The 22,558-nt window shown below is 43.9% G+C and overlaps 1 protein-coding gene across 1 annotated transcript in view; it reads left to right on the forward strand.

Annotated features, from left to right (window-relative positions):
- The window catches only part of RSF1 (remodeling and spacing factor 1), a 92,418-nt gene extending 73,311 nt beyond the window's left edge, over positions 1-19,107 (forward strand). Inside the window, exons 10-15 of the mRNA XM_014947104.1 lie at positions 3,702-3,756; positions 5,025-5,134; positions 8,838-8,905; positions 9,875-10,082; positions 12,417-12,640; positions 18,629-19,107. Of these exons, the coding sequence (XP_014802590.1) occupies positions 3,702-3,756; positions 5,025-5,134; positions 8,838-8,905; positions 9,875-10,082; positions 12,417-12,640; positions 18,629-18,870 (907 nt within the window). The 3' untranslated portion in view covers positions 18,871-19,107. The remainder of the gene's footprint in view (positions 1-3,701; positions 3,757-5,024; positions 5,135-8,837; positions 8,906-9,874; positions 10,083-12,416; positions 12,641-18,628) is intronic.
- The last annotated feature ends 3,451 nt before the right edge of the window (positions 19,108-22,558 follow it).

Genomic DNA, 22,558 nt, shown 5'->3' on the forward strand with positions numbered 1-22,558 from the left:
AAAATTCTCCAAATTCTACTGAATTTGCAGCTTTGGGAACGAAACTATTAGCTATTTTTATGAGCGAGCTCAGCTTACACACAGGCTCCATCTGTGCAGGGCACGAGGGAACAGTGTCTGCTGCTCTGCTTTATGGTGGGAAAGCTCATTACTAATGAGCAATATTTTTGGACCCATTTTGGTAAATATTCCACTGGCAAACACTTCATGGAACTCAAGCTTTTCCCCTGATTGTCTTGCTTTCTTGAAATCACCGGTGTTGCATAAAAATACCATCTTTTAAGGGTTACAGGAGAGCATACAATTGCTATTCCAGCACTTTGCAGGGTCTGAAACAGATGTTTAACAACCATTTTGCAATCTGATCCTCATCTCAAACAAACCTGATCTTTTGTATTGTATATCATAAGACTGATTTATTTTTGAGTCTCTTAAAAAGAGAAAAGAGCTCAGGTTATAAAAGTCTTCATGATACAATACAGTTGGATATTGAAGTCTTCCAGCTTAACTGGGGCACATTTTAGCAAACTGCAAGGTAAAAAAGCTGAGGAATTATAATGCTAAAAGAAATGATAGTCCTTACAACAGCTCGGTGTGGAAATTAAAGCAGGTTGGTTGGGTGGGGCACAGAAATGCTTTAATGTAATGTTTCTGTAAAATCACGGTACGTATTATCTGTGAGAGAAGAAAATCAGCTCTTATGGTGGGCACACACATTTAATCAATTCTTTGAACCATCATTAATTATCGTGCTTTTTGAACTGTTGACACTGTCAGGCTCTTCCAACTATTCTTCAACTTTCAGGAATCCAATTGGAATTGCTTCAGCTGCTCAGATACATTCTTATGTGTCCCCAAAGCTTTATGTCACAGCCTTTTTTTTAATGAAAACTTTAGGTTTCATGTTGACCTACAAATACGTAGATCAAAGTCAGACCTGTTTGGGTTTCCCCCCCCCGCCCCGTTCATGAATACAAGGTGCTACCACAACAACCTGGCTGAATTTTGGGTTTTTTATGTACACACTAACTTCTATAATTGTGTCCTACCACCTGCTAGAGTGAGTGGGCATTAAAGCTTTTATGGATTCCTCTTTTAGTTAATGTTAGAGACCTTCTGACTCCTTGATAGGAACTCATTTTAGGGACCATTGTCTGCTTCTCCCAGGCCAAATCAGGTGGAGTAAGTACTTCTCATCCACACTTCCAGGACTTCCCTGTAGTAATTTGCAGAGCCACTTAACATGAGAGAAAATGTCTTCTGGATTCATCTTGGAAGAGTTTATAACCAGTCGGTGCTTATCTGCACCCACCGCTGGAGACCTGTTGGTCCAGATGTTTAAACTATTGGGTTAAGTGTTGAGTTTCTGTGTGCTACCCATGAATAAGGAATGCATCTGATACTTCATTTTACATTTCTTAAAAGACCTTTACGTCACCAGGATTGGCTTGTTTCCTTTGCTGATTTCTTAAGCGGTTTGTGCTCAAGCAGAGCTTGAAAACCTCACTGATCTGTGTAAAACCAGCTGAATTTCTCTCATCTCTCTTGTCTCTTGACAAGAGAAGTGGAGGAAGCTATCAAAGACATTTGCTGAATACTAAAAAATTTACCTTTCTAGTTCCTTTCTCATTTTAGCAGCGGCATTCCTTGACTTAAGATGCTATTTTAATTCATTATCAAGAGCGTAGTGATTTTGCACAGTGTATGACAAAATTCTCCATCATCCAGCCAATCTCATGGTGCTCAGATGGATGAAGAAGGCTTTTTTGTTCCATCAGTTTGGAGAACTGACATTACGAGACAAAACCAATTACTGGTTTACACAGCCAGTGTGGCTGATTGAGGCTCTTTAGCTCAGGGACCCGGAGATCAGGGTTGGGTCTTGCATGATCTTATCTCAGCTCTAACGACGTTTCACTGGATCCTGAAAGTTGGCGGTCTGTTGGCAAAGGTCTAGTTCATACATTTTCCCCCCAGCAGGATTGTTCTTCAGAGTGTATGGTCTAAAATACTGTTATTCACAATAATTTTAAAATCTTTAGAGATGTGGCTTGCATTTAGAGGCGTTGCAGAGCCAAATAAATCCTAGAATCATAGAAATGTTGAGGTTGGAAGGAACCTTTCAGATTATTGAGTCCAACCATCAATCTAACACTGACAAAATCATCATTAAACCATGTCTCTAAGCACTGTGTCAACCCGTTTTTTTAATACCTCCAGGGATGGTGCCTCCACCACTTCCCTGGGCAGCCCATTCCAAGGCTTAATAACCCTTTCAGTGTCCAGTTTTTTTCCTAATATCTTCATTTGTTTAGATTATCCCTTGTTTTCCTTGAAAAAGGCTAGTAGGAACCTAAGGTGATGGTAGTTTGGTTACCCACTCCGGTCTGGTTGAGTACCTGGCTGTTCTTCCTGACAGAGAGCACCCTGGAAGTGTGAGGGTACCCAAGGCATCTCGAGGTGGGACTGACAGGTAGGACAAGACCTGTAGGACACTTGTGTCCTGGCAGAGGGTGTCCAGGAGCCAGGGTTGTGCCCAGGGCAATTCAGATGATGCAGGATGCTAATGTCAAGGCAAGAGAAATGTCAACTTGAATTTTACTTACTTTGATTTAGTTCTGTAACAAACTGTGGACAAGGAGGACAGCCTACTTCTCCTTACAAGTGTTGTTCCTTTATTTGAGTTCTGTTCTCTCTCCCATCTTCAGTCTTGTGTTCTCTAGCCCAACCTAAGCCCTATTTTCAGCCTTTCTCACCAGGCCATGTCTGCTGCTCTCCCGTAACTCATCCTGGCTGGCTCTCAACTCTAAGAATCATAAAATTGTCTAGGTTGGAAAGGACTTTTCAGATCATTGAGTCCAGCCATCAACCTAACACTGTCAAAAACTATCACTAAACCACATCTTTAATCACTATGTCTGCCTGTCTTCTAAATGCCTCCAGGGATGGTGTCTCCACCACTTCCCTGGGCTGGCAGCTGGATCCCATCTTTCTTGAAGTATGTGTGGTGCCCAGATGGCACCAAATACTCCAGCTGGGTGTGAACAGGGCTGACTTTCAGTTGTCCTGTCCGTTGTTCTGCTCTTCACCCGTCCATCTGTCATCATGGTTGTTTCCCCAGGAGCTCAGCTCTCTTGATCTTTGTTCAGGCTCTTCTCCTCCAGTAAAGAATTGCTTTGTAGGTGCTTATTTGTTCCCTGGTGTTTCTAGACTTGATTGTTCCTGCTCGAGCCTAAACTCTGGCACTTGTCCATGTTGGATTCCATCCCATCTTTGTGTAATTCTTCCAGTTCAGTGTGATTTTGAGCTCCTGTTTTATCTTCCAGCACCTCTAAGGTTGGTGGTAGTTATGGATCTGGCAGTTATGTCAGATCTGGTAGTTACGGATCTTGATCACAACGTTATTATTTTTCAGTTTCTTTTTAATTGCTTTTTACACCCCGATTCAGTCCTTTCTGTGGTGCCCTCAATCTTCAAGTGCTGTTGTTTGTCGGAACTCCTTGGAAATCTCTTACATTATGCATGCAGGGAAATGTAATCATGTGAGATTTAGCACATAATTCCTACTAAAATAACTGTTTTTGGCTGGAACATCCTCTTGGGATGCTCCTGCTTAGCAATAGTAAGAACTTCAAATGTATTTTTCCATATCTCCAGTCTTGCTGTAAGCTTATTTTTGTTTTTTTTTTTCTCTCCTAAAGAAAAGAACGATTGGTGTATGTGGGTATCAGTATTGAGAACATCATTCCACCTCAGGTAAGTTACTGCATTTTATTATTGCTTTATTTTCCAAACTTCTCTGGGAAGAAGTTTTTCAGGGGCACATTAGAAGCAGCATCTTAGAAAAATCAATCCATGTGCGGGTCAGAAATCATTCTAGACCTTTCGTTTTAGACCAAGATTGAATTTAGCAGAGAAACCAAGGGAGTTTTATTGTGTTTATTAGAACCAGCTGGTGCTGAACAGAGTCCTCTGGCAGGGAAGGAATCCCCTCCCTGCTCATTTCAGTTGGGTTTTGAGCAGAGTGCTCTAAATTCTGTAGTTTATAAAGGTGGGATTGAGTTTATTTCATTCTGGTGTGGGCTGTTCTCTAGGTCTGAGCTAATTGTTGTAGCTTTCCTTTGGAAACAAATGCTTTCTGGCTTATGATTCAAAGGGAATTTGTAGTATCTGTTAGAAGCATCACATTTGCCTCTGACAAATGTGTCTTGAAGTCACATGTGGTTCAAAACTATAAACATTTAGTGTTTTATTAACAGCTGCTTTTATATTGTTTCCCTTTACAGAAGAGGAAAATGTTTTTCTTCATGCGGGGAACAGCCTCTTCTCACTTCTTAAATACACTTTAAAGTGATTCTCTTGAAGTCTTAGCCAAATGCCTGCCTCCCAAATTGTATAATCTGTTCCTTGCATGAGAGTTTAAAATGAAGCCTTTGTTTGTTTTAAACGTAGACTTTCCACTCTGCCTGACTGTAATGAAGCCAGCTTTCTCCCCCTGTCTCTGGATAACAGAAAAATGATAACAGATTTTACAAACTTGCAAAAGAGTCTCTGGCTGGGAGCAAATATTTGAAAAATTCAGCCTGGGGGTAGATTTATTTAATTTTTTTAAATGAATAGCTTGGAAAAAAGAATATAAAATTAATCTGTGTGGATCTTTATTGAAACCACACCAAGTAAAGGAGTCCCTGTGCTCAGTTTATAGAGATACCAGCAACAAGTTGTTCAGCTGCTGTGTTTACTGGTCCTGGGGGTGTCACTGGAGGCATCACCTTGGTGGTGTGTTATAAACACGATGATACAACAGCCTGAACCCTCAAACTCTGTATTTTTGAATGTCTGTAGCCCCTGAGGGAAACATGTGCAAGTGTTCACCTGAGCTCTGCTGCAGCAAGAGGCAAAAAGGCGGCGTGTTGGGCATTTGAGCTTCTAGATCGTGTGGATATCTCTATCGTGAGCTCGGCCATGAGTGTGGGAGGAAAGGGGAGATAAAGCTTTTTGACATCTCTGGTTTATGTGAACAGGAGCCAGAAATACCTGAAGGTCAGGAAGAAAAGAAGAAAGATTCCAAAAAGCCAAAATCGAAGCTGCTGGAAAGGAGGTCTACCAGAACCCGAAAATGCATAAGCTACAGGTCAGTGGCTTGATTAAATGGCTTGTAAAACTAAAAAAAGCAGTTTTCTTTCTCAGGCAGCTCACCACTTCTCACACAGGTTTCTATATTTAAAAGAGAGGCCAAACTAAAGTGTCTTTGCTCTTTTCTCTGTTAGGCTTGGTGGTTGCAAAAGCAAACGAGGTGGTATAACGAAGGGACGATGCATAAAAGAAATACAAAGTAGACGGGGAAGGTTTGGGTGTTGGTGCAGTTTCTGGAGTAAGTTAAAGCAGGTGAATCACACCTCTGCTCTCTGCTGAAAGGGAGGCTTAGGCTTGTGTCTAAAGGCTTTAAATTCCTCTCTTTCCCTCTGCCCTTATGGCTTCTTCACATGAGAGGGGCACGGAAATTAAAATGCAATTATGAGACAGGATGCCTAAAACTGGTCTGTAACTCTTTAGAGAAATTGTGATTAAACCTGCGATTAGTAAATTAAAATTCCAAGCTATTTAGACTCTCTGCATTCTGAAAGTAGAACAGGTCACTAAAGTTTCCAAAATTCAGCCTGATCTTAAGATTACCTTTTGTTCTCAAGTGTATCACTAAGGTGTTTTATAAACTATTCTTAAATAAAATCTTGAGATGCTCTGTACCCTCTTCAGTCCAGCAGGCAAGGGGGCTTCCTTTGGGGATTAGAGAAGAATGTGGTTGCCGGAGAGCTTGTGGGTTTTTTGTCCCAGCTGCATTAGGAATTAAAACACCAGAAGTATTATTTTCCTGTATTAGCTCGGTGTAGACCTTTATCATGAAAAATTAGAACGTTACAACTTTGAAAACCTTCCAACCTATGATTAAATGCCCAGTCAGCCTGGTTTTGCCATTGAGGGGAGGCAGGGTGTTTGTATATGTTGAATTTTCCTGCCTGATTGGAAAACTCAGTCTGACCTTGCTTAGCTGTTGATTTTCTGTAACTTTTTAAATTACCAGCAGGAGTCACACTAACGAAAATGCCATTGCTGCTTCGGGAAATGAAGTATTTCTGTAAGGAACGTTGTGGCCCGGGCAAGATGATATAGATTTGCTCTTATGCTCATGACAGGTCAGGCAGCATCTCACCAGGAGAAGAAAAATCCCTTCCCTGTAGGGTGTCTGGCACAACTTCAGCAGGACACATGTTGTGCAAAGTGATTTTTATTGGGAATAATGTTTTGTAGAATTATAGAATGGTTTGGGTTGGAAGGGACCTTTAAAGATCATCCAGTTCCAACCCCCTGCCATGGGCAGGGACACCTCCCACCAGACCAGGTTGCTCAGAGCCCCATCCAGCCTGGCCTTGAAGCCCTCCAGGGATGGGGCAGCCACAGCTTCTCTGGGCAACCTGTTCCAGTGTCTCACCACCCTCACAGCAAAGAATTTCTTCCTGAGATCTCATCTCAATCTTCCCTTTTTCAGTGTAAGTCCATTACCCCTCATCCTATGGCTCCACTCCCTGACTAAGTGTCCCTCCCCATCTCTCCTGGAGCCCCTCCCCTGTTTGATATAATGTTGTTCTATAAAAAAAAAATCAATCTTCTGATACAAAATGATAGAGTCTTCCTTACAGACTCCATCCCACACCTAACTTTGAGCTGGTGAAAATATTCCAGGTGTCACCGTCTCACTTCAAATTTATGGATCCGCGGTGAAGTCCTGCTGGTGTCACTGGGGGACAATCAGTGCTAAACTGCCTAACTTTGAGCTGGTGAAAATATTCCACGTGAAGTCCTGCTGGTGTCACTGGGGGACAATCAGTGCTAAACTCCTTAATTCTGCTCACGGAGGAGTCTGTGTTGTGTAGCACCTGGTCTCTAAAGATACATCATCCCTTTTTATCACCCAGGTGGTCTGCGGAGTCCTCCTGTGATGAATAAAGCAGCAGCAGAAACGACGTTCCCTTAAACCTAAGGGACAAGCAGCTGTCGGCTCGGGTTATTTGTTAGCAGGGATTTGAAAGCCTTAAGTGATTTCTCACATTTTAAAGAGTTTGGGGGTTGTTTTTTATTTTTTTTTTAGAGGTGTGAAGGGAAACCAGTGTTTTTGAGTAACGTGGAACTGATCTTCCTAATGGAATAATTTCTGAGTTATTTCCCTGCTGCGTAAAGCTTCCTCGAACGCGACGTGTGGTTATAGGTTATAGGGAATATGAAGAGACCAGAAATTCATCATCTTATTTTTAAAGGAGAAAATGTTTTGTTCTTCCTATTGGAATATAGAATTATATTAGATCTATTTTCTTGTTCTGCTGGAGGTTACTATAAAGGACCAAGATAAATCTAAGTGTAATCTTTCTTTTGTGGCTGAGAAACCGAATCTTTAATGAAAGTATTATCCAATTGTTAGTAGTTTGTATCTAAAAAAATACTGAAAAACCTACTTATTTAAAAATGAGAAGAAGAAAGGCTCGCATCTAAAGGAAATGTCTTTCCTATATAGTTAATAAAATTTGGACTTTCGCATGTTGCATCCCCAGGGATTTTAAAAATGAGAAGAAAAACTCGCATCTAAAGGAAATGTCTTTCCTATATAGTTAATAAAATTTGGACTTTCGCATGTTGCATCCCCAGGGATCTATTTGGTGATAGAGGTAACAATCTTTTTTTAATGGGATTTGAATTCAGAACTGAAGAAACCAACTGAAGTCATTGGTGTAAAAGGGTTGGATCCTTTTTCCTCCAATTGCTGATCCCTTTAAATGAGTTGCTCAGTGTGCAGAGGCTTACGTGGTTTTATAAAAGCTGCTGCAGCACAAACTTACTCAAATATTTTGCTTTTGTTTGTGCTATTTATTTATGTGATACTACATTATAACTTATCTGTATATGTGTGTGTTTTCTCTCCCGTGTACAATATGTTGTATCTGTTCAGCGTGACATTACATTATAACTTACCTGTATATGTGTGTATTTGTCTCTCCCTTGTACAATATGTTGTATCTGTTCAGCTTGGGGTGTTGCAGATCCAGAAAGAATAATTCCTGTGAGCTTTAAGAGGAGAAAGAAATGTTATGTGATACTACATTATAACTTATCTGTATATGTGTGTGTTTTCTCTCCCGTGTACAATATGTTGTATCTGTTCAGCTTGGGGTGTTGCAGATCCAGAAAGAATAATTCCTGTGAGCTTTAAGAGGAGAAAGAAATGAGTTTTCAAAGGGAAATTAGACAGGATGAATAATTTGACTCTTAATAGGTGCTTTTCAGAAAGTCTGTTTCGCAGATTGGTGGTGTGTATGTCAGCTAATAAAAGGTGGGGGAAAAATGACTAATACTTTGTGTGAAAAACGCCACCGATACCATCTTAAAATCTAATAAAAGGTGGGGAAAAAATGACTAATACTTTTTTGTGAAAAACGCCACCGATACCATCTTAAAGAGCTTTCAAATTATAGATATTGTTAAACTCAGGGGTATGTCATGTAAAATCCAAGCGGTTTTCTGTTGCCATGAATCAATAGTAAGAGAGGCAGGCAATGACAAATAATCTGCTAGCGAGCAGAAATAAGAAACACACCTTTTAAAAAATGGCAATTTTATCATCAATCCAGCCCGTTATCTCTGTTATTTTATTATATATCCAGCCCAGGGGGGTTTCTTCGAGCAGTTTTAAAATTTGAAGATATTTCCTAATATAATAATGAGGTTTTCGTAATGCCATTTTAATTAGAGTTGGCTTCAAAATGGTAAATGAAAGCTGTTACTTTTAGGTTTGATGAATTTGATGAGGCAATTGATGAGGCCATTGAAGATGACATCAAGGAGGCTGATGGAGGAGGTATGTTTCTGATGTTATTTGTTTTTTCATTGCAATGATGAGAAGATCGAGACCAAATTTATTTTGATACGAGAAGCGACAAATATAATCCTCTCCCTTGAACTTTGCAGTTTAGAGTTTTTACTGCTGCATTTTTGGAATCAAACTAAATCATTTCCCTTGGGAATGACCATCCCGGGCAGCCAAAATAAGTATTTGGTCTTGATAGTTACATTCAGCTTGTACGTATTTTGGTCTATGAATGCAACGAATAAGCATGGCAAGAAAACTCTTAAAATTAATTAATTTGCTAAATTTTGGATTTGAGATTGGAATGAACAAATTACATTTGTCCCGTGGAAAAATTTGACTCATAAATTGATCCACAGTTGGACCTCCAAAGACTGGGTCTACAAAGTCATCTGAAAAATATTAATCCAGATCTATCAACACTTCTCAGTTGTATGGGAATAAAGTGAAATTATGTTCTTTGTTGCCTGTTATGGCAACAAAGGAGAGATCTTCAGCAGCATGTGGGAGATGTAGATGGAATCTGTGCTTCTGCATCACCTTAACTTGCCTGGAGGCAACCATCATGAAATGCTCTTCCTCTGTTCTTTGGCTTTTGGGACCTTCATAAGACACCAGCTGTGAGCAGCTCGGTGGGTCTGCACAGACAACCTGAAAATTGGGTGTATTTTCTATATCTGCCCTCTCAAAAGGCACTGACATTGGTCATAATGTGGGTTGGGGTTGACACATCCACTGTCTTCTCCATGGATCACATGTATTTCCAAGTGACCACAGCTGGAGGATGTGTGTCAGGAACAAGACTCCAGACAGGGTCCTCCATGACAAAAAATACTCTGAAAATTTATTTTATTTACTGAAAATAAAGTGAAGCTGGGGAGGCACGGAAGAAAGATGTGTATAAAATACAACATAAAAATAAACTTGCCTTTTTCCCCCCCTTTTTATCGTTGAATTCAGGCATTGGCAGAGGCAAAGACATGTCTAATATCACAGGTCACCGTGGAAAAGACATTTCCACCATCCTGGAGGAAGAAAGGAAAGAAAACAAGCGACCCCAAAGAGCTGCTGCAGCGCGACGCAAGAAACGACGGCGACTAAACGACTTGGACAGTGACAGTAACCTGGATGAGGAGGAGAGCGAGGATGAGTTCAAGATCAGTGATGGGTAGGTCTGGAAATTAATTGCCATCATCAGTCACGGGCTGCTCTGGGCTCCCATGACTCTGCAGTGTCCCTAAAACCATCGTTAGGAGCACGTGCCCACTGCTGGAACGTCACCGCACGGTGCCAGCAAAAGTCCTCCTGGCCTGGGGGCAACGTCATTGTCCTGGAAAAACCACGCTCTGGATCCATGCTCTGAAATCATCCAATCTGTATTTTAAGCAAAACGGTGTGGAAATGTTACTGGTGTGTTGGAGACCACGGTGTGGGGCTCTAAACACGGGTAATGTTAGCGAAGGAGCCAGATGGGCTCAGTTCTGTGACTGATGTGACCATCTAGCAGAGATCCCTCACAAAGATGGAGCTTAGATGAGGCTGGTGGCTTCCTTTTTGTCCTGGTTTGTGCGATTTTTAATGGGCCTGATTCTCATTTAGAAATTAGAAGAGTAAAATGTCCCTGTTTAGAGCGTACAGAACTCGACGTGCTGGTACTGAAACCAATTCTGGCTTTCTGCTCCCTGGGAGACAGGATTTGAAAACAGCCAAAGGAGTGGTTTATAGTGTAGGAAACAAATATGCATCATGGGAGGCTTTGAACACTAAATAAGTATTGCTCTGGCCAACTAAAACTCTCTTTTCATGGAATTTTCTCATTGTTCAGTCTGGGGAATTTGTAATGTTAAAAAAAATGAATAATTAATTTTAGACATCCTTTATCATTGATTAGGGGCCTGGAGCATCATTGACCGCATCACGGGAGGCTTTAAACGCTAAATAAGTATTTCTCTGGCCAACTAAAACTCTCTTTTCGTGGAATTTTCTCATCGTTCAGTCTGGAGAATTCCTAATGTTAAAAAAATGAATAATTAATTTTAGACACCCATTATCATTGATCATTGATTAGGGGCCTGGAGCATCATTGATGAGGGGCCTGGAGGATCTCTCTGCTGAGGAAAGGCTGAGGGACTTGGGTTTTTCTGGTCTGGAGGAGAGAAGACTGAGGGGGGATCTGATCAACACCTATAAATACTTAAAGGGTGGGTGTCAGGAGGATGGGGCCAGTCTTTTTTCAGTGGTGCCCAGTGACAGGACAAAAGGAAACGGGCACAAACTTGAACATGGGAAGTTCTACCTAAACATGAGGAGGAACTTCTTCACTTTGAGGGTGACAGAGCCCTGGAAGAGGCTGCCCAGAGAGGTGGTGGAGTCTCCTTCTCTGGAGACATTCAAACCCACCTGGACACGTTCCTGTGCAACCTGCTCTGGGTGGACCTGCTCTGGCAGGGGGTTGGACTAGATGATCTCCAGAGGTCCCTTCCAACCCCATAGCATTCTGTGATTCTTTGTGATTCTGTGATTTATGCCTCAGTGAAGAAACATAATGGAGCATGAGGTCTAAGCTCTTTACCATCAACATTTAAAGCTTTACACCAGTTACTTGGTCAATTTAGTAAGGGTATGGATAATCTGTGTGACACACATGCAAATTTTGAGCTTTGCTTTTCACCTGTAGCCACGCTGAGGCCGTTTCAGTGACACCCTGAAGAGCTGAGCTAAACGTGCTGGAAATTCCTAATGGATGAGTGTCGCTTGTGGAAACCTCCCTGAATTAATAGCGCATCGATCTGTTCGAGTGCGCTTGGGCATTTTCAACTCCATCCTCTGCTGAATGTCTGCTGGATGTTGGACTGGAATTCACATCCAGCTGATGTGCAAGTGACAGAATCACAGAATCTTCTAGGTTGGAAGGGACCTTAAAGATCATCTTGTCCAACCATCAACCTAACTGACAAAAATAGACACCCGCACAACAAACAAGAAGCATCACCATCACTAAACCATACCTCCCAGCACTACATCAACCCGTCTTTTGAACACCTCCAGGGATGGTGCCTCAACCACCTCCCTGGGCAGCCCATTCCAACGCTTAATGACCCTTGCAGTGTAAAAATTGTTTCTAATATCCAATCTGAACGTCCCCTGGTGCAACTTGAGGCCATTTCCTCTCGTCCTGTCACCTGTGACTTGGGAGAAGAGACTGACCCCCACCTCTGTACACCCTCCTCCACCACCATCAACCCAACGTGGACAAAAAAACACCAGTAACCCATGTCTCTAAGCACTGTGTCAACCCATCTTTTTCCTGCTCCCTCAGCCTCTCCTCACCAGACTTGTGCTCCAGATCCCTGACCAGCTCTGTTGCCCTTGTCTTTCCTGTCCTGAGGTCCCCCAAACCAGACACAGTACATCTCACAGCATGTACCACTTGTCAAATGCAGGTACCGTACGACCCTTTGTTCCCGGTATCTATCTCTGTGATCTATCTCTCTTTGAACAGATCTCAGGACGAGTTTGTGATATCAGAGGAGAATCTGGATGAAAGTGAAGATGACCCACCCTCGAACGAAGACAGCGATTCCGAGTTCTGCGCCCGCATATCCAGGAGACACCTCTCCAGGCCCATGAGGCAAAGCAGGAGGTTACGAAGGAAAACAGTCAAGAAAAAATATTCGGAAGATGACGAAGATGAAGATTCCGAGGACAATTCAAGCAGAGAATCTGGTGAGTGGAAGACATCTTAGATACATTAAATACTCTGTCCTGGGGAAGTCTGTTTCCTGTCACAACTGACACACGTTTGCTTGCTTTGGTAGAGTCAGATGTCATCTTTGCTGTAAAGCAGTTTGCTCCTTGTTCTGCTGTGAATATTCTGCAGCAAACTGTTGTTGAGTACTGGGTTCTGGGCATTTTAAGCAATTATGTATTTAAAAAAATGCTATGTTTTCAATATCCACTATTGTGGATAGTTCCAGCTACCCTGTACCCCTGCCTGGTATGTGATTGTAGGGAAGAGAAAGGATGGAGGCAAAAAGTGTATTTCTTTATAGCTCCTTCCAACACCTTCCTAATAACTTTGAAAAAGCTTCTGAAATAAACATTTTCCCTCACTTCATACAGAATAAAATTCCTTCATTTTATGGCATTCTGTGTCCTCTGGCAGGCCCGAAAGCAAACGGTAACACCTTGAATCTCTCCCTTTTACAATTATCCTTTTTGATCTTTAGTAACTGAAGACTCTGGTTTCACAGGAGAAACCTAATAATTCACTTTATTTTACTCGTCCTTCAACCGGTTACTTTTCTGTTCGCACAGTCTGAGGTGTGAGAACAGTCCCCGTGTGACACTTCCACCTTTTCCTGATGAGCTTCTTTCCCTGAATAGTGTCCTCCTTGTTTCTGCATCGAGACTCAGGCCTGGAATGTCGCCAAATACAGAAGCACTTATTTTTACTTATTTTTATTGTGAATCTAAAGTACTAAGTACCCTGAGCATTAACTTACTGCAGTGTGTGTTACCTCTCCAGTGTTTGATGTGTCTCTCAAGAATATAGATGATGAACATGATGGAGTATTCAGCATGTCCATGAGCCAGCAATGTGCCCTTGTGGCCAATGGCATCCTGGGGGGCACCAGGAAGAGTGTGACCAGCAGGTGGAGGGAGGTCATCCTGCCCCTCTGCTCTGCCCTGGGGAGGCCCCAGCTGGAGCACTGGGACCAGTTCTGGGCTCCCCAGTTCCAGAAGGACAGGGAACTGCTGGAGAGGGTACAGCAGAGGGCTACAAAGATGATGAGGGGCCTGGAGCATCTCTCTGATGAGGAGAGGCTGAGGGACTTGGGTCTTATTAGTCTGGAGAAGAGAAGGCTGAGGGGGGATCTGATCAACATCTATAAATACTTGAAGGGAGGGTGTCAAGAAGGTGGGGCAAGTCTTTTGTCAGTGGTGGCCAGGGACAGGACAAGAGGAAATGGGCACAAACAGGAACACAGGAAGGAACACCTAGACATGAGGAGGAACTTCTTCACTTTGAGAGTGGCAGAGCCCTGGAAGAGGCTGCCCAGAGAGGTGGTGGAGTCTCCTTCTCTGGAGACATTCAAAACCCCCCTGGATTTGTTCCTGTGCAACCTGCTCTGGGTGGACCTGCTTTGGCAGGGGGTTGGACTAGATGATCTCCAGAGGTCCCTTCCCACTCCATATCATTCTCTGATTCTGAGTAAGTTGCTTTGAACTACTGATTTCCAAAAGAAGGGTTCATGCTTGGAGAGATAAAGACAGCTTTCTGCACTTAAAACAGCTGCTCTCTCCCTGTTCTGAACGCACTAATTATAAGCAGTTGTCAATGAAGATACTGGCAGAAGTCTAAAGAGGTTCTTCATCAATTTTATAACGCACAGGAGCAACTCTGTGTTTCCTGGTGGACACACATCTCTGGTAAAATCAGCTGATTCTGATAGCATTCCATATGTATCTAAGAGTATAGTTTTAACTATGTATTTCTCTCTTTAATTCTCGTTAATGTCCCTCCTGATCTTGCTTTAACCCTATTTTGAGCTAAGGAGATACAGTACTCTTGAGAGTGGCTTTGTTTTCAAGTCTCCAGAGATGGAGCTCCTTCCTGAAAGTGGTGGTTCTTGTTGACTTGCTTTGATTCTTTCCAGTTTGGGGCCCCTCAAGACAGGAAAGACCTTGAGGGGCTGGAGTGGGTCCAGAGAAGGGCAACGGAGCTGTGAGGGGTCTGGAGAACAAGTCTTGTGAGGAGCGTCTGAGGAAGCTGGGGGTGTTCAGCCTGGAGAAAAGGAGGCTGAGGGGAGGCCTTCTGGCTCTCTCCAACTCCCTGAAAGGAGGGTGTAGCCAGGGGGGGTCGGTCTCTTCTCCCAAGTCCCAGGTGATGGGACAAGAGGAAATGGCCTCAATCTGCTGTGAATATTCTGCAGCAAACTGTTGTTGAGTACTGGGTTCTGGGCATTTTAAGCAATTATGTATTTAAAAAAATGCTATGTTTTCAATATCCACTATTGTGGATAGTTCCAGCTACCCTGTACCCCTGCCTGGTATGTGATTGTAGGGAAGAGAAAGGATGGAGGCAAAAAGTGTATTTCTTTATAGCTCCTTCCAACACCTTCCTAATAACTTTGAAAAAGCTTCTGAAATAAACATTTTCCCTCACTTCATACAGAATAAAATTCCTTCATTTTATGGCATTCTGTGTCCTCTGGCAGGCCCGAAAGCAAACGGTAACACCTTGAATCTCTCCCTTTTACAATTATCCTTTTTGATCTTTAGTAACTGAAGACTCTGGTTTCACAGGAGAAACCTAATAATTCACTTTATTTTACTCGTCCTTCAACCGGTTACTTTTCTGTTCGCACAGTCTGAGGTGTGAGAACAGTCCCCGTGTGACACTTCCACCTTTTCCTGATGAGCTTCTTTCCCTGAATAGTGTCCTCCTTGTTTCTGCATCGAGACTCAGTCCTGGAATGTCACCAGATACAGAAGCACTTCTTTTTACTTATTTTTATTGCGAATCTAAAGTACTAAGTACCCTGAGCATTAACTTACTGCAGTGTGTGTTACCTCTGCAGTGTTTGATGTGTCTCTCAAGAATATAGATGATGAACATGATGGAGTATTCAGCATGTCCATGAGCCAGCAATGTGCCCTTGTGGCCAATGGCATCCTGGGGGGCACCAGGAAGAGTGTGACCAGCAGGTGGAGGGAGGTCATCCTGCCCCTCTGCTCTGCCCTGGGGAGGCCCCATTTTTATTGTGAATCTAAAGTACTAAGTACCCTGAGCATTAACTTACTGCAGTGTGTGTTACCTCTCCAGTTGAAGAATATAGATGATGAACACATTGGAGTATTCAGGATGTCCATGAGCCAGCAATGTGCCCTTGTGGCCAAGAAGGCCAATGGCATCCTGGGGTGCACCAGGAAGAGTGTGAGCAGCGGGTGGAGGGAGGTCATCCTGCCCCTCTGCTCTGCCCTGGGGAGGCCCCATCTGGAGCACTGGGTCCAGACAGGAAGGAACACCTAGACATGAGGAGGAACTTCTTCACTTTGAGGGTGGCAGAGCCCTGGAAGAGGCTGCCCAGAGAGGTGGTGGAGTCTCCTTCTCTGGAGACATTCAAAACCCCCCTGGATTTGTTCCTGTGCAACCTGCTCTGGGTGGACCTGCTTTGGCAGGGGGTTGGACTAGATGATCTCCAGAGGTCCCTTCCCACTCCATATCATTCTCTGATTCTGAGTAAGTTGCTTTGAACTACTGATTTCCAAAAGAAGGGTTCATGCTTGGAGAGATAAAGACAGCTTTCTGCACTTAAAACAGCTGCTCTCTCCCTGTTCTGAACGCACTAATTATAAGCAGTTGTCAATGAAGATACTGGCAGAAGTCTAAAGAGGTTCTTCATCAATTTTATAACGCACAGGAGCAACTCTGTGTTTCCTGGTGGACACACATCTCTGGTAAAATCAGCTGATTCTGATAGCATAGTAAGTTGCTTCGAACTACTGGTTTCTAAAAGAAGGGTTCATGCTGGGAGAGATAAAGACAGCTTTATGCACTTAAAATAGCTGCTCTCTCCCTGTCCTGAACGCACTAATTATAAGCAGTTGTCAATGAAGATACTGGCAGAAGTCTAAAGAGGTTCTTCACCAATTTTATAACGCTGAGGAGCAACACTGTGTTTCTTGGTGGACGCACATCTCTGGTAAAATCAGCTGATTCCAATAGCATTCCATATGTATCTAAGAGTATAGTTTTAACTATGTGTTTCTCTCTTTAATTCTCGTTAATGTCCCTCATGATCCTGCTTTAACCCTATTTTGAGCTAAGGAGATACGTTTTAACTATGTATTTCTCTCTTTAATTCTCGTTAATGTCCCTCCTGATCTTGCTTTAACCCTATTTTGAGCTAAGGAGATACAGTACTCTTGAGAGTGGCTTTGTTTTCAAGTCTCCAGAGATGGAGCTCCTTCCTGAAAGTGGTGGTTCTTGTTGACTTGCTTTGATTCTTTCCAGTTTGGGGCCCCTCAAGACAGGAAAGACCTTGAGGGGCTGGAGTGGGTCCAGAGAAGGGCAACGGAGCTGTGAGGGGTCTGTCTAAAAGGAGGGTGTAGGTGGGGGTTCCGGTCTCTTCTCCCAAGGAACAAGTGATGGGACAAGAGGAAATGGCCTCAAGTTGCACCAGAGAAGGTTTAGGATGGATATTAGGAAAAACATCTTCTCCAAAAGGGTTGTCAAGCCTTGGAACAGGCTCCCCATGGCAGTGGTGGAGTCACCATCCCTGGGGGTATTTAAAAGCTGGGCAGACGTGGTGCTGAGGGACATGGGTTAGTGGTGGGTTTGTCAGTTTGAGGTTGGTGGTTGGACTTTATGATTCTTTTATTTTAGGAAGTAAAGAGGATGCCTGTTTGATCTGTGACTCGTGTCAAATACTAACTTAGGAACAGTATGTGGCATGTATAGAAATTTGGCATAATTGAGATACTATTTTAGGAGGTAAATAGGATGCCTGTTTGATCTGTGACTCATGTCAAATACTGACTTAGGAACAGTATGTGACATGTATAGAAATTTGGCATAATTGAGATACATATTGAGAGCTGCCCTGAGACCAGCAGAGGGCCACAAAGATGTTCCAAGGGCTGGAGCCCCTCTGCTGTGAGGACAGGCTGAGAGAGTTGGGGGGGTTCAGCCTGGAGAAGAGAAGGCTCCAGGGAGATCTTAGAGCCCCTTCCAGTCCCTCAAGGGGCTCCAGGAGAGATGGGGAGGGACTCTTGATCAGGGACTGGACCCATAGGACAGGGGGGAATGGTTTTAAACTGAAAGAGGAGAGATTTAGGTGAGATCTCAGGAAGAAATTCTTTGCTGTGAGGGTGGTGAGACACTGGAGCCCTGAGGAGAAGGGCTTGGGGATGCTGGGAGATGAGAAGCTCAATATGAGCCACCAATGTGCACTGGCAGCCCAGAAAGCCCAACCCAAACCATTCTATGATGTTGGGATAATTGCTCTGGCACAGCCCAGTGAAAAAGCAGCTGAAGTTGATTCAAGGCTGTTCTCAGCCAATGTCAATAAATTTCATTTTTAAAGGCAGTCCCTGCAGGGGGCTGGTGCAGGAACTGCAGAATTCTGAATGATGGTAAGTTTTTTTTTCTCTACAGTTTCTATTTTAAGCCAGTTTACAATGGAGTGAGCTTGATTTTTATTGTTAATTTAAATTCTATAACTCCCATCTTACCTGGAGTTTCATCTTGGCAGTGGTTTTCCATCTCCCGATTCTTAAAAGCCTTTGAGTGGTGTTTGATTTATTGGAATTTTAAAACCAGGAAGGACTTTGCGGTGTCAGCGGTAACGTGCATCATCTCCAGTTTGGCTGATTCAGCCGTCAGGGGTCGTAGAGAATCTGGCACCAGTAGAGCTGAGGGAAGAAAAACACTGGAAGGAAACCACCTTCTGGAGGAGTTTAAGGGAGACAGGTAGAGGATTTGTGAGAAGATCCTTGATTTTTTCAAAATTGAGCAATTCTACGCTGGTGATGAACGGGGGAACTGATGCTTGAGTCTGGAACGGGTCAAGGTAACGAGACATGATGGTTGAGACTCTCCTGTGCTGGAAGAACACATGATTTTCCTGGTTCTGGTCTAAAGCTTGTCTAAATTGGGTGGGTTTTGGTTTAAAGGAATAACACAGGTCACTGTTTCCTCCTGCGCAGAGAGCGGCGATTACACAGATTACAGCGACGACGATTACCTGGAAACGAGGAGGAGGAGATCGAGACGGAATCAGAAGAGACAAGTTAATTATAAGGAAGATTCCGAAAGTGATGGCTCCCAGAAAAGCGTCCGCTACGGGAAGGAGTTAAGAAGAGTTCATAAACGCAGACTCTCCACTTCGGATAGCGAAGGTAAAATAAAGAGTGGGCCGTTTGCAGGAGCTGGGATAGCCCAGCCTTAGCATGAAAACTGTGTAAAATTCAGAGATTTCAGAGAATCTTTGTTCTAGAGTTCCTTGGTGTTTCCTCCTGAAACAGTCCAGGGGGAACTTCGTGATGCGCTGTTACGGTCACTTCTCAACATCATCCTTGTCCCTAACGCTGATTTCCAGCTCTGAATCTACTCTGCCTGGCATGGAGTGCTGGGATTCCAAAACTGGCACTAATGTCATTATTTCACCACTTCCCCATTAAGAGGTGACAAAGCTTCATCCCGTGAGTCTTTAAAGTCTCCTTTGTAAGAAAAAGGGTGTTACTTCTGCTGCCCTGATTGTATGGGCGCTGCTGGTTAATGCTCATTCAGCCTCCTGTTTGAAGGAGCTCTGAGAAGCACAGAGGAAGCCTCCTCTCAGTCACGTGGTGGGCATTTTGATGTAAAATTAGCTTTTCCAAAAGCCACCACTGACTTTTGGGTGCTTTGCCTTCTTGGGGCGCCCGGCGTGTGACAGCTCAGGGGTGGCTTTTGGGGAGGCCGAGGGGGGCGGGTTGCAGTGGATGCCAGGCCTTCTGCAGAAAAACACCCCACTTTGCCAGGCTCTGGTTGGTAGGTGAGTTTTGGAAGTGCTGGCCTGAGTTTACAGAGCGTCAGAGGATCCTCTTAGACAAAGGGATGCGAGTGGTGGTGGGTGAGAAGCTCAACGTGAGCCATGGCAGCCCAGAAAGCCCCCCACACCCTGGGCTGCATCCCCAGCAGGGTTGGGGGGGGATTCTGCCCCTCTGCTCCCCTCTGGGGAGACACCCCCCACCCAGTGCTGCCTCCAGCTCTGGGACCACCAACGTAGGAAGGACATGGACCTGTTGGAGCGGGGCCAGAGGAGGCCACCATGGAGATGCTGGGAGGGCTGGAGCCCCTCTGCTGGGAGGACAGGCTGAGAGAGTTGGGGGTGTTCAGCCTGGAGAAGAGAAGGCTCCGAGGGAGAGCTTAGAGCCCCTTCCAGTCCCTCAAGGGGCTCCAGGAGAGATGGGGAGGGACTCTTGATCAGGGAGGGGAGCCATAGGACAAGGGGGAATGGTTTTAAACTGAAAGAGGAGAGATTTAGGTGAGATCTCAGGAAGACATTCTTTGCTGTGAGGGTGGTGAGAGCCTGGCCCAGGTTGCCCAGAGAAGCTGTGGCTGCCCCATCCCTGGAGGGGTTCAAGGCCAGGCTGGATGGGGCTTTGAGCAACCTGCTCTGGTGGGAGGTGTCCCTGCCCATGGCAGGGGGTTGGAACTGGATGATCTTTAAGGTCCCTTCTAACCCAACCAATTCTATGATTCTAAGTAGGTAACACAACCATACACTGTCTCGAAAACTTGATCTTCTACATCAATCCAGTCTGTTCTTGGTGTAAGCTCTGTGCTCAGGGTCTGCTGGACGGCGGCTGAATGTTCTGCTGCTCGCATTTGTGACTTTAAACTGTGCCTGATTGACGGTGTCTTTTCTCCATGAAATCCCTTTTCCCCAGGTATTTTTGGTACTGGCTTTTTGCATATTAAAATCCACACCATTTAGTACCCATTCCAGTAGGTTCCCACAGCGTGTTACACAATGTAACGGCGTTACTGGAAATGTAATTCTGCTGAAAATACAGAAACTCTGACAGAATCTCCATCAGCTTCAACCTACATGAAATAATACCTTTTAAAATGACTATTTGCATGCACTTCTGATGGAAATCACAAAGATGATGTTTGCTGTTTGATTTTTAAATCTCCATCTTTTCTCACCGAAGCCGTTGAGGGTCAGCGCGGAGGCTGTTGGTGTGAAGGCAACGTTCTGGTTTGCCAAAAACAAAAAAAAAAGGGGCCTCCTATTAAAGGGCAGCAAACTTGAGGTGACAGTTAGAGGGTCTTCATATGATTTGGAATAAGATGTATATAATTTGGAGGTGGTGGGCCTATAGTAAAGTTGTGCATGTGTGTATATAAATATATCTATCTATTTTTTTGTGGTAGTGCAGCCATTATTTGGGATCTCAGTTTGTGGAAGGGTGAACTTCAACAAGGGCAAGTGTAGGGTGCTGCACCTGGGGAGGAATAACCCCCTGCACCAGGACAGGTTGGGGCTGACCTGCTGGAGAGCAGCTTTGAGGAGAAAGACCTGGGAGTCCTGGTGGACAACAGGGTGACCATGAGCCAGCAATGGGCCCTGGTGGCCAAGAAGGCCAATGGCATCCTGGGGGGCCCCAGGAAGAGTGTGAGCAGCAGGTGGAGGGAGGTCATCCTGCCCCTCTGCTCTGCCCTGGGGAGGCCCCATCTGGAGCACTGGGACCACAGAAGTCACAGATCAGACCCCACGTAACTTAATGTGCTCAAACGATCCACAGATGCTTACAGAAATTTGAGACACAGCTTGTGATTCAGCTTCAGGCTCACCACAGAAGAGAGCAAAAATATCATGATCTCACACTGACACCCGCAGCAAAAGTGGATGAGCCATTGTGAAACCTTCCAGTTACATCAGTTCTGGAGAAACCCACTTCTGGATTTTTACAAACTGCTTAAATTTTGGTTAGATCTTTACAAAAATTTAAACCTATTGCTCAGGCTGTCAGTTCTGACTAAATAACCAAAAAGGTAGCAAAGAATCCCTTCTTGGACCACCACCTTGTGCCGTGTTGTGCTTCTACTCAAAATCTGGACGTTGTCCTGTGAGGGCTGATTTTTCAGCCCTCTGAGCTCAGCTCAGCCCTCGGAACTCAGCTCACTGAGTGTCCCACAAATGAAAAAGGAGGAAGTACTGCATTGCTCACTAATGCTTGCACCTTTCCACATGTACAGCTGTCTTGCCTCACACTTGGCAAGAAGTTAATTAAACCTTCAGAAAAGCTCCAGTCCCTATTTCAGGGGCACTTACAGAGTGCTGAAATGAACACGTATTCCTCCATATGTGCTGTCTGACACGGGCATTATTTCTGTTTTTATCCCTTCCCGCAAACTTTAAAGTTTTTGCAAAGCAGTAAAAGGCAGAGGCAAGAACAGAACAGAGAAAAACACTTCTTTAAGTAGTTCCAGGAGTTTGGAAGAGTTATAATCAGATAATAAGATTGCTTTGGTGGGGGGGCGGGTTAGTTTAATGACATGTCTGTGAACCCAAACAGTACAGCAGATAAACATACGCAATCCACGACTGGAATACCATTTTCAGATAGTATTTTAACAGCTTTCTTTCCCACATAAATGTGATGTTGGAAAGCAACCAAAGACCTCTCAGCAAGCACCCTCTGATGCCACACTGTCCACCACTCCTTTAGGCTGCCCAGCTGTGCACAAGCCCCACAAGGGGCACCTGGTTAGCACAACTGGACACATGTACTAGAAATGTACATGGCAAGTAGTGCACATGAAGATTTGTTATCACTTGCACTAAACCACCCCACCAGAACTAAGTCTACAAGCCACATCTAAACAAGTAGAATTTGTTTTCTTCAATAGGCATTTGAGTTCATCCTCATTACAGCCCGTTCACTCCTGTTGCAGCACACACATGTGCAGTTCCCAAATGGCAAGCTAGAATAAACCATGCAATTTATACCAACTCACATGTATACCATCATGTTTTCTAAAATACATTACAATTTGGCATACAGAGTAGTTTTAAAACAGAATACACCAGAAACAAGTTTGTTTTCTTGGACGTAATTTGAGTGCGACCTGTCAAACACATAGAA

This window comes from Calidris pugnax, unplaced genomic scaffold (assembly GCF_001431845.1).
Source record: "Calidris pugnax isolate Ruff unplaced genomic scaffold, ASM143184v1 scaffold121, whole genome shotgun sequence".
In the NCBI taxonomy this organism is placed as follows: Eukaryota; Metazoa; Chordata; class Aves; order Charadriiformes; family Scolopacidae; genus Calidris; species Calidris pugnax.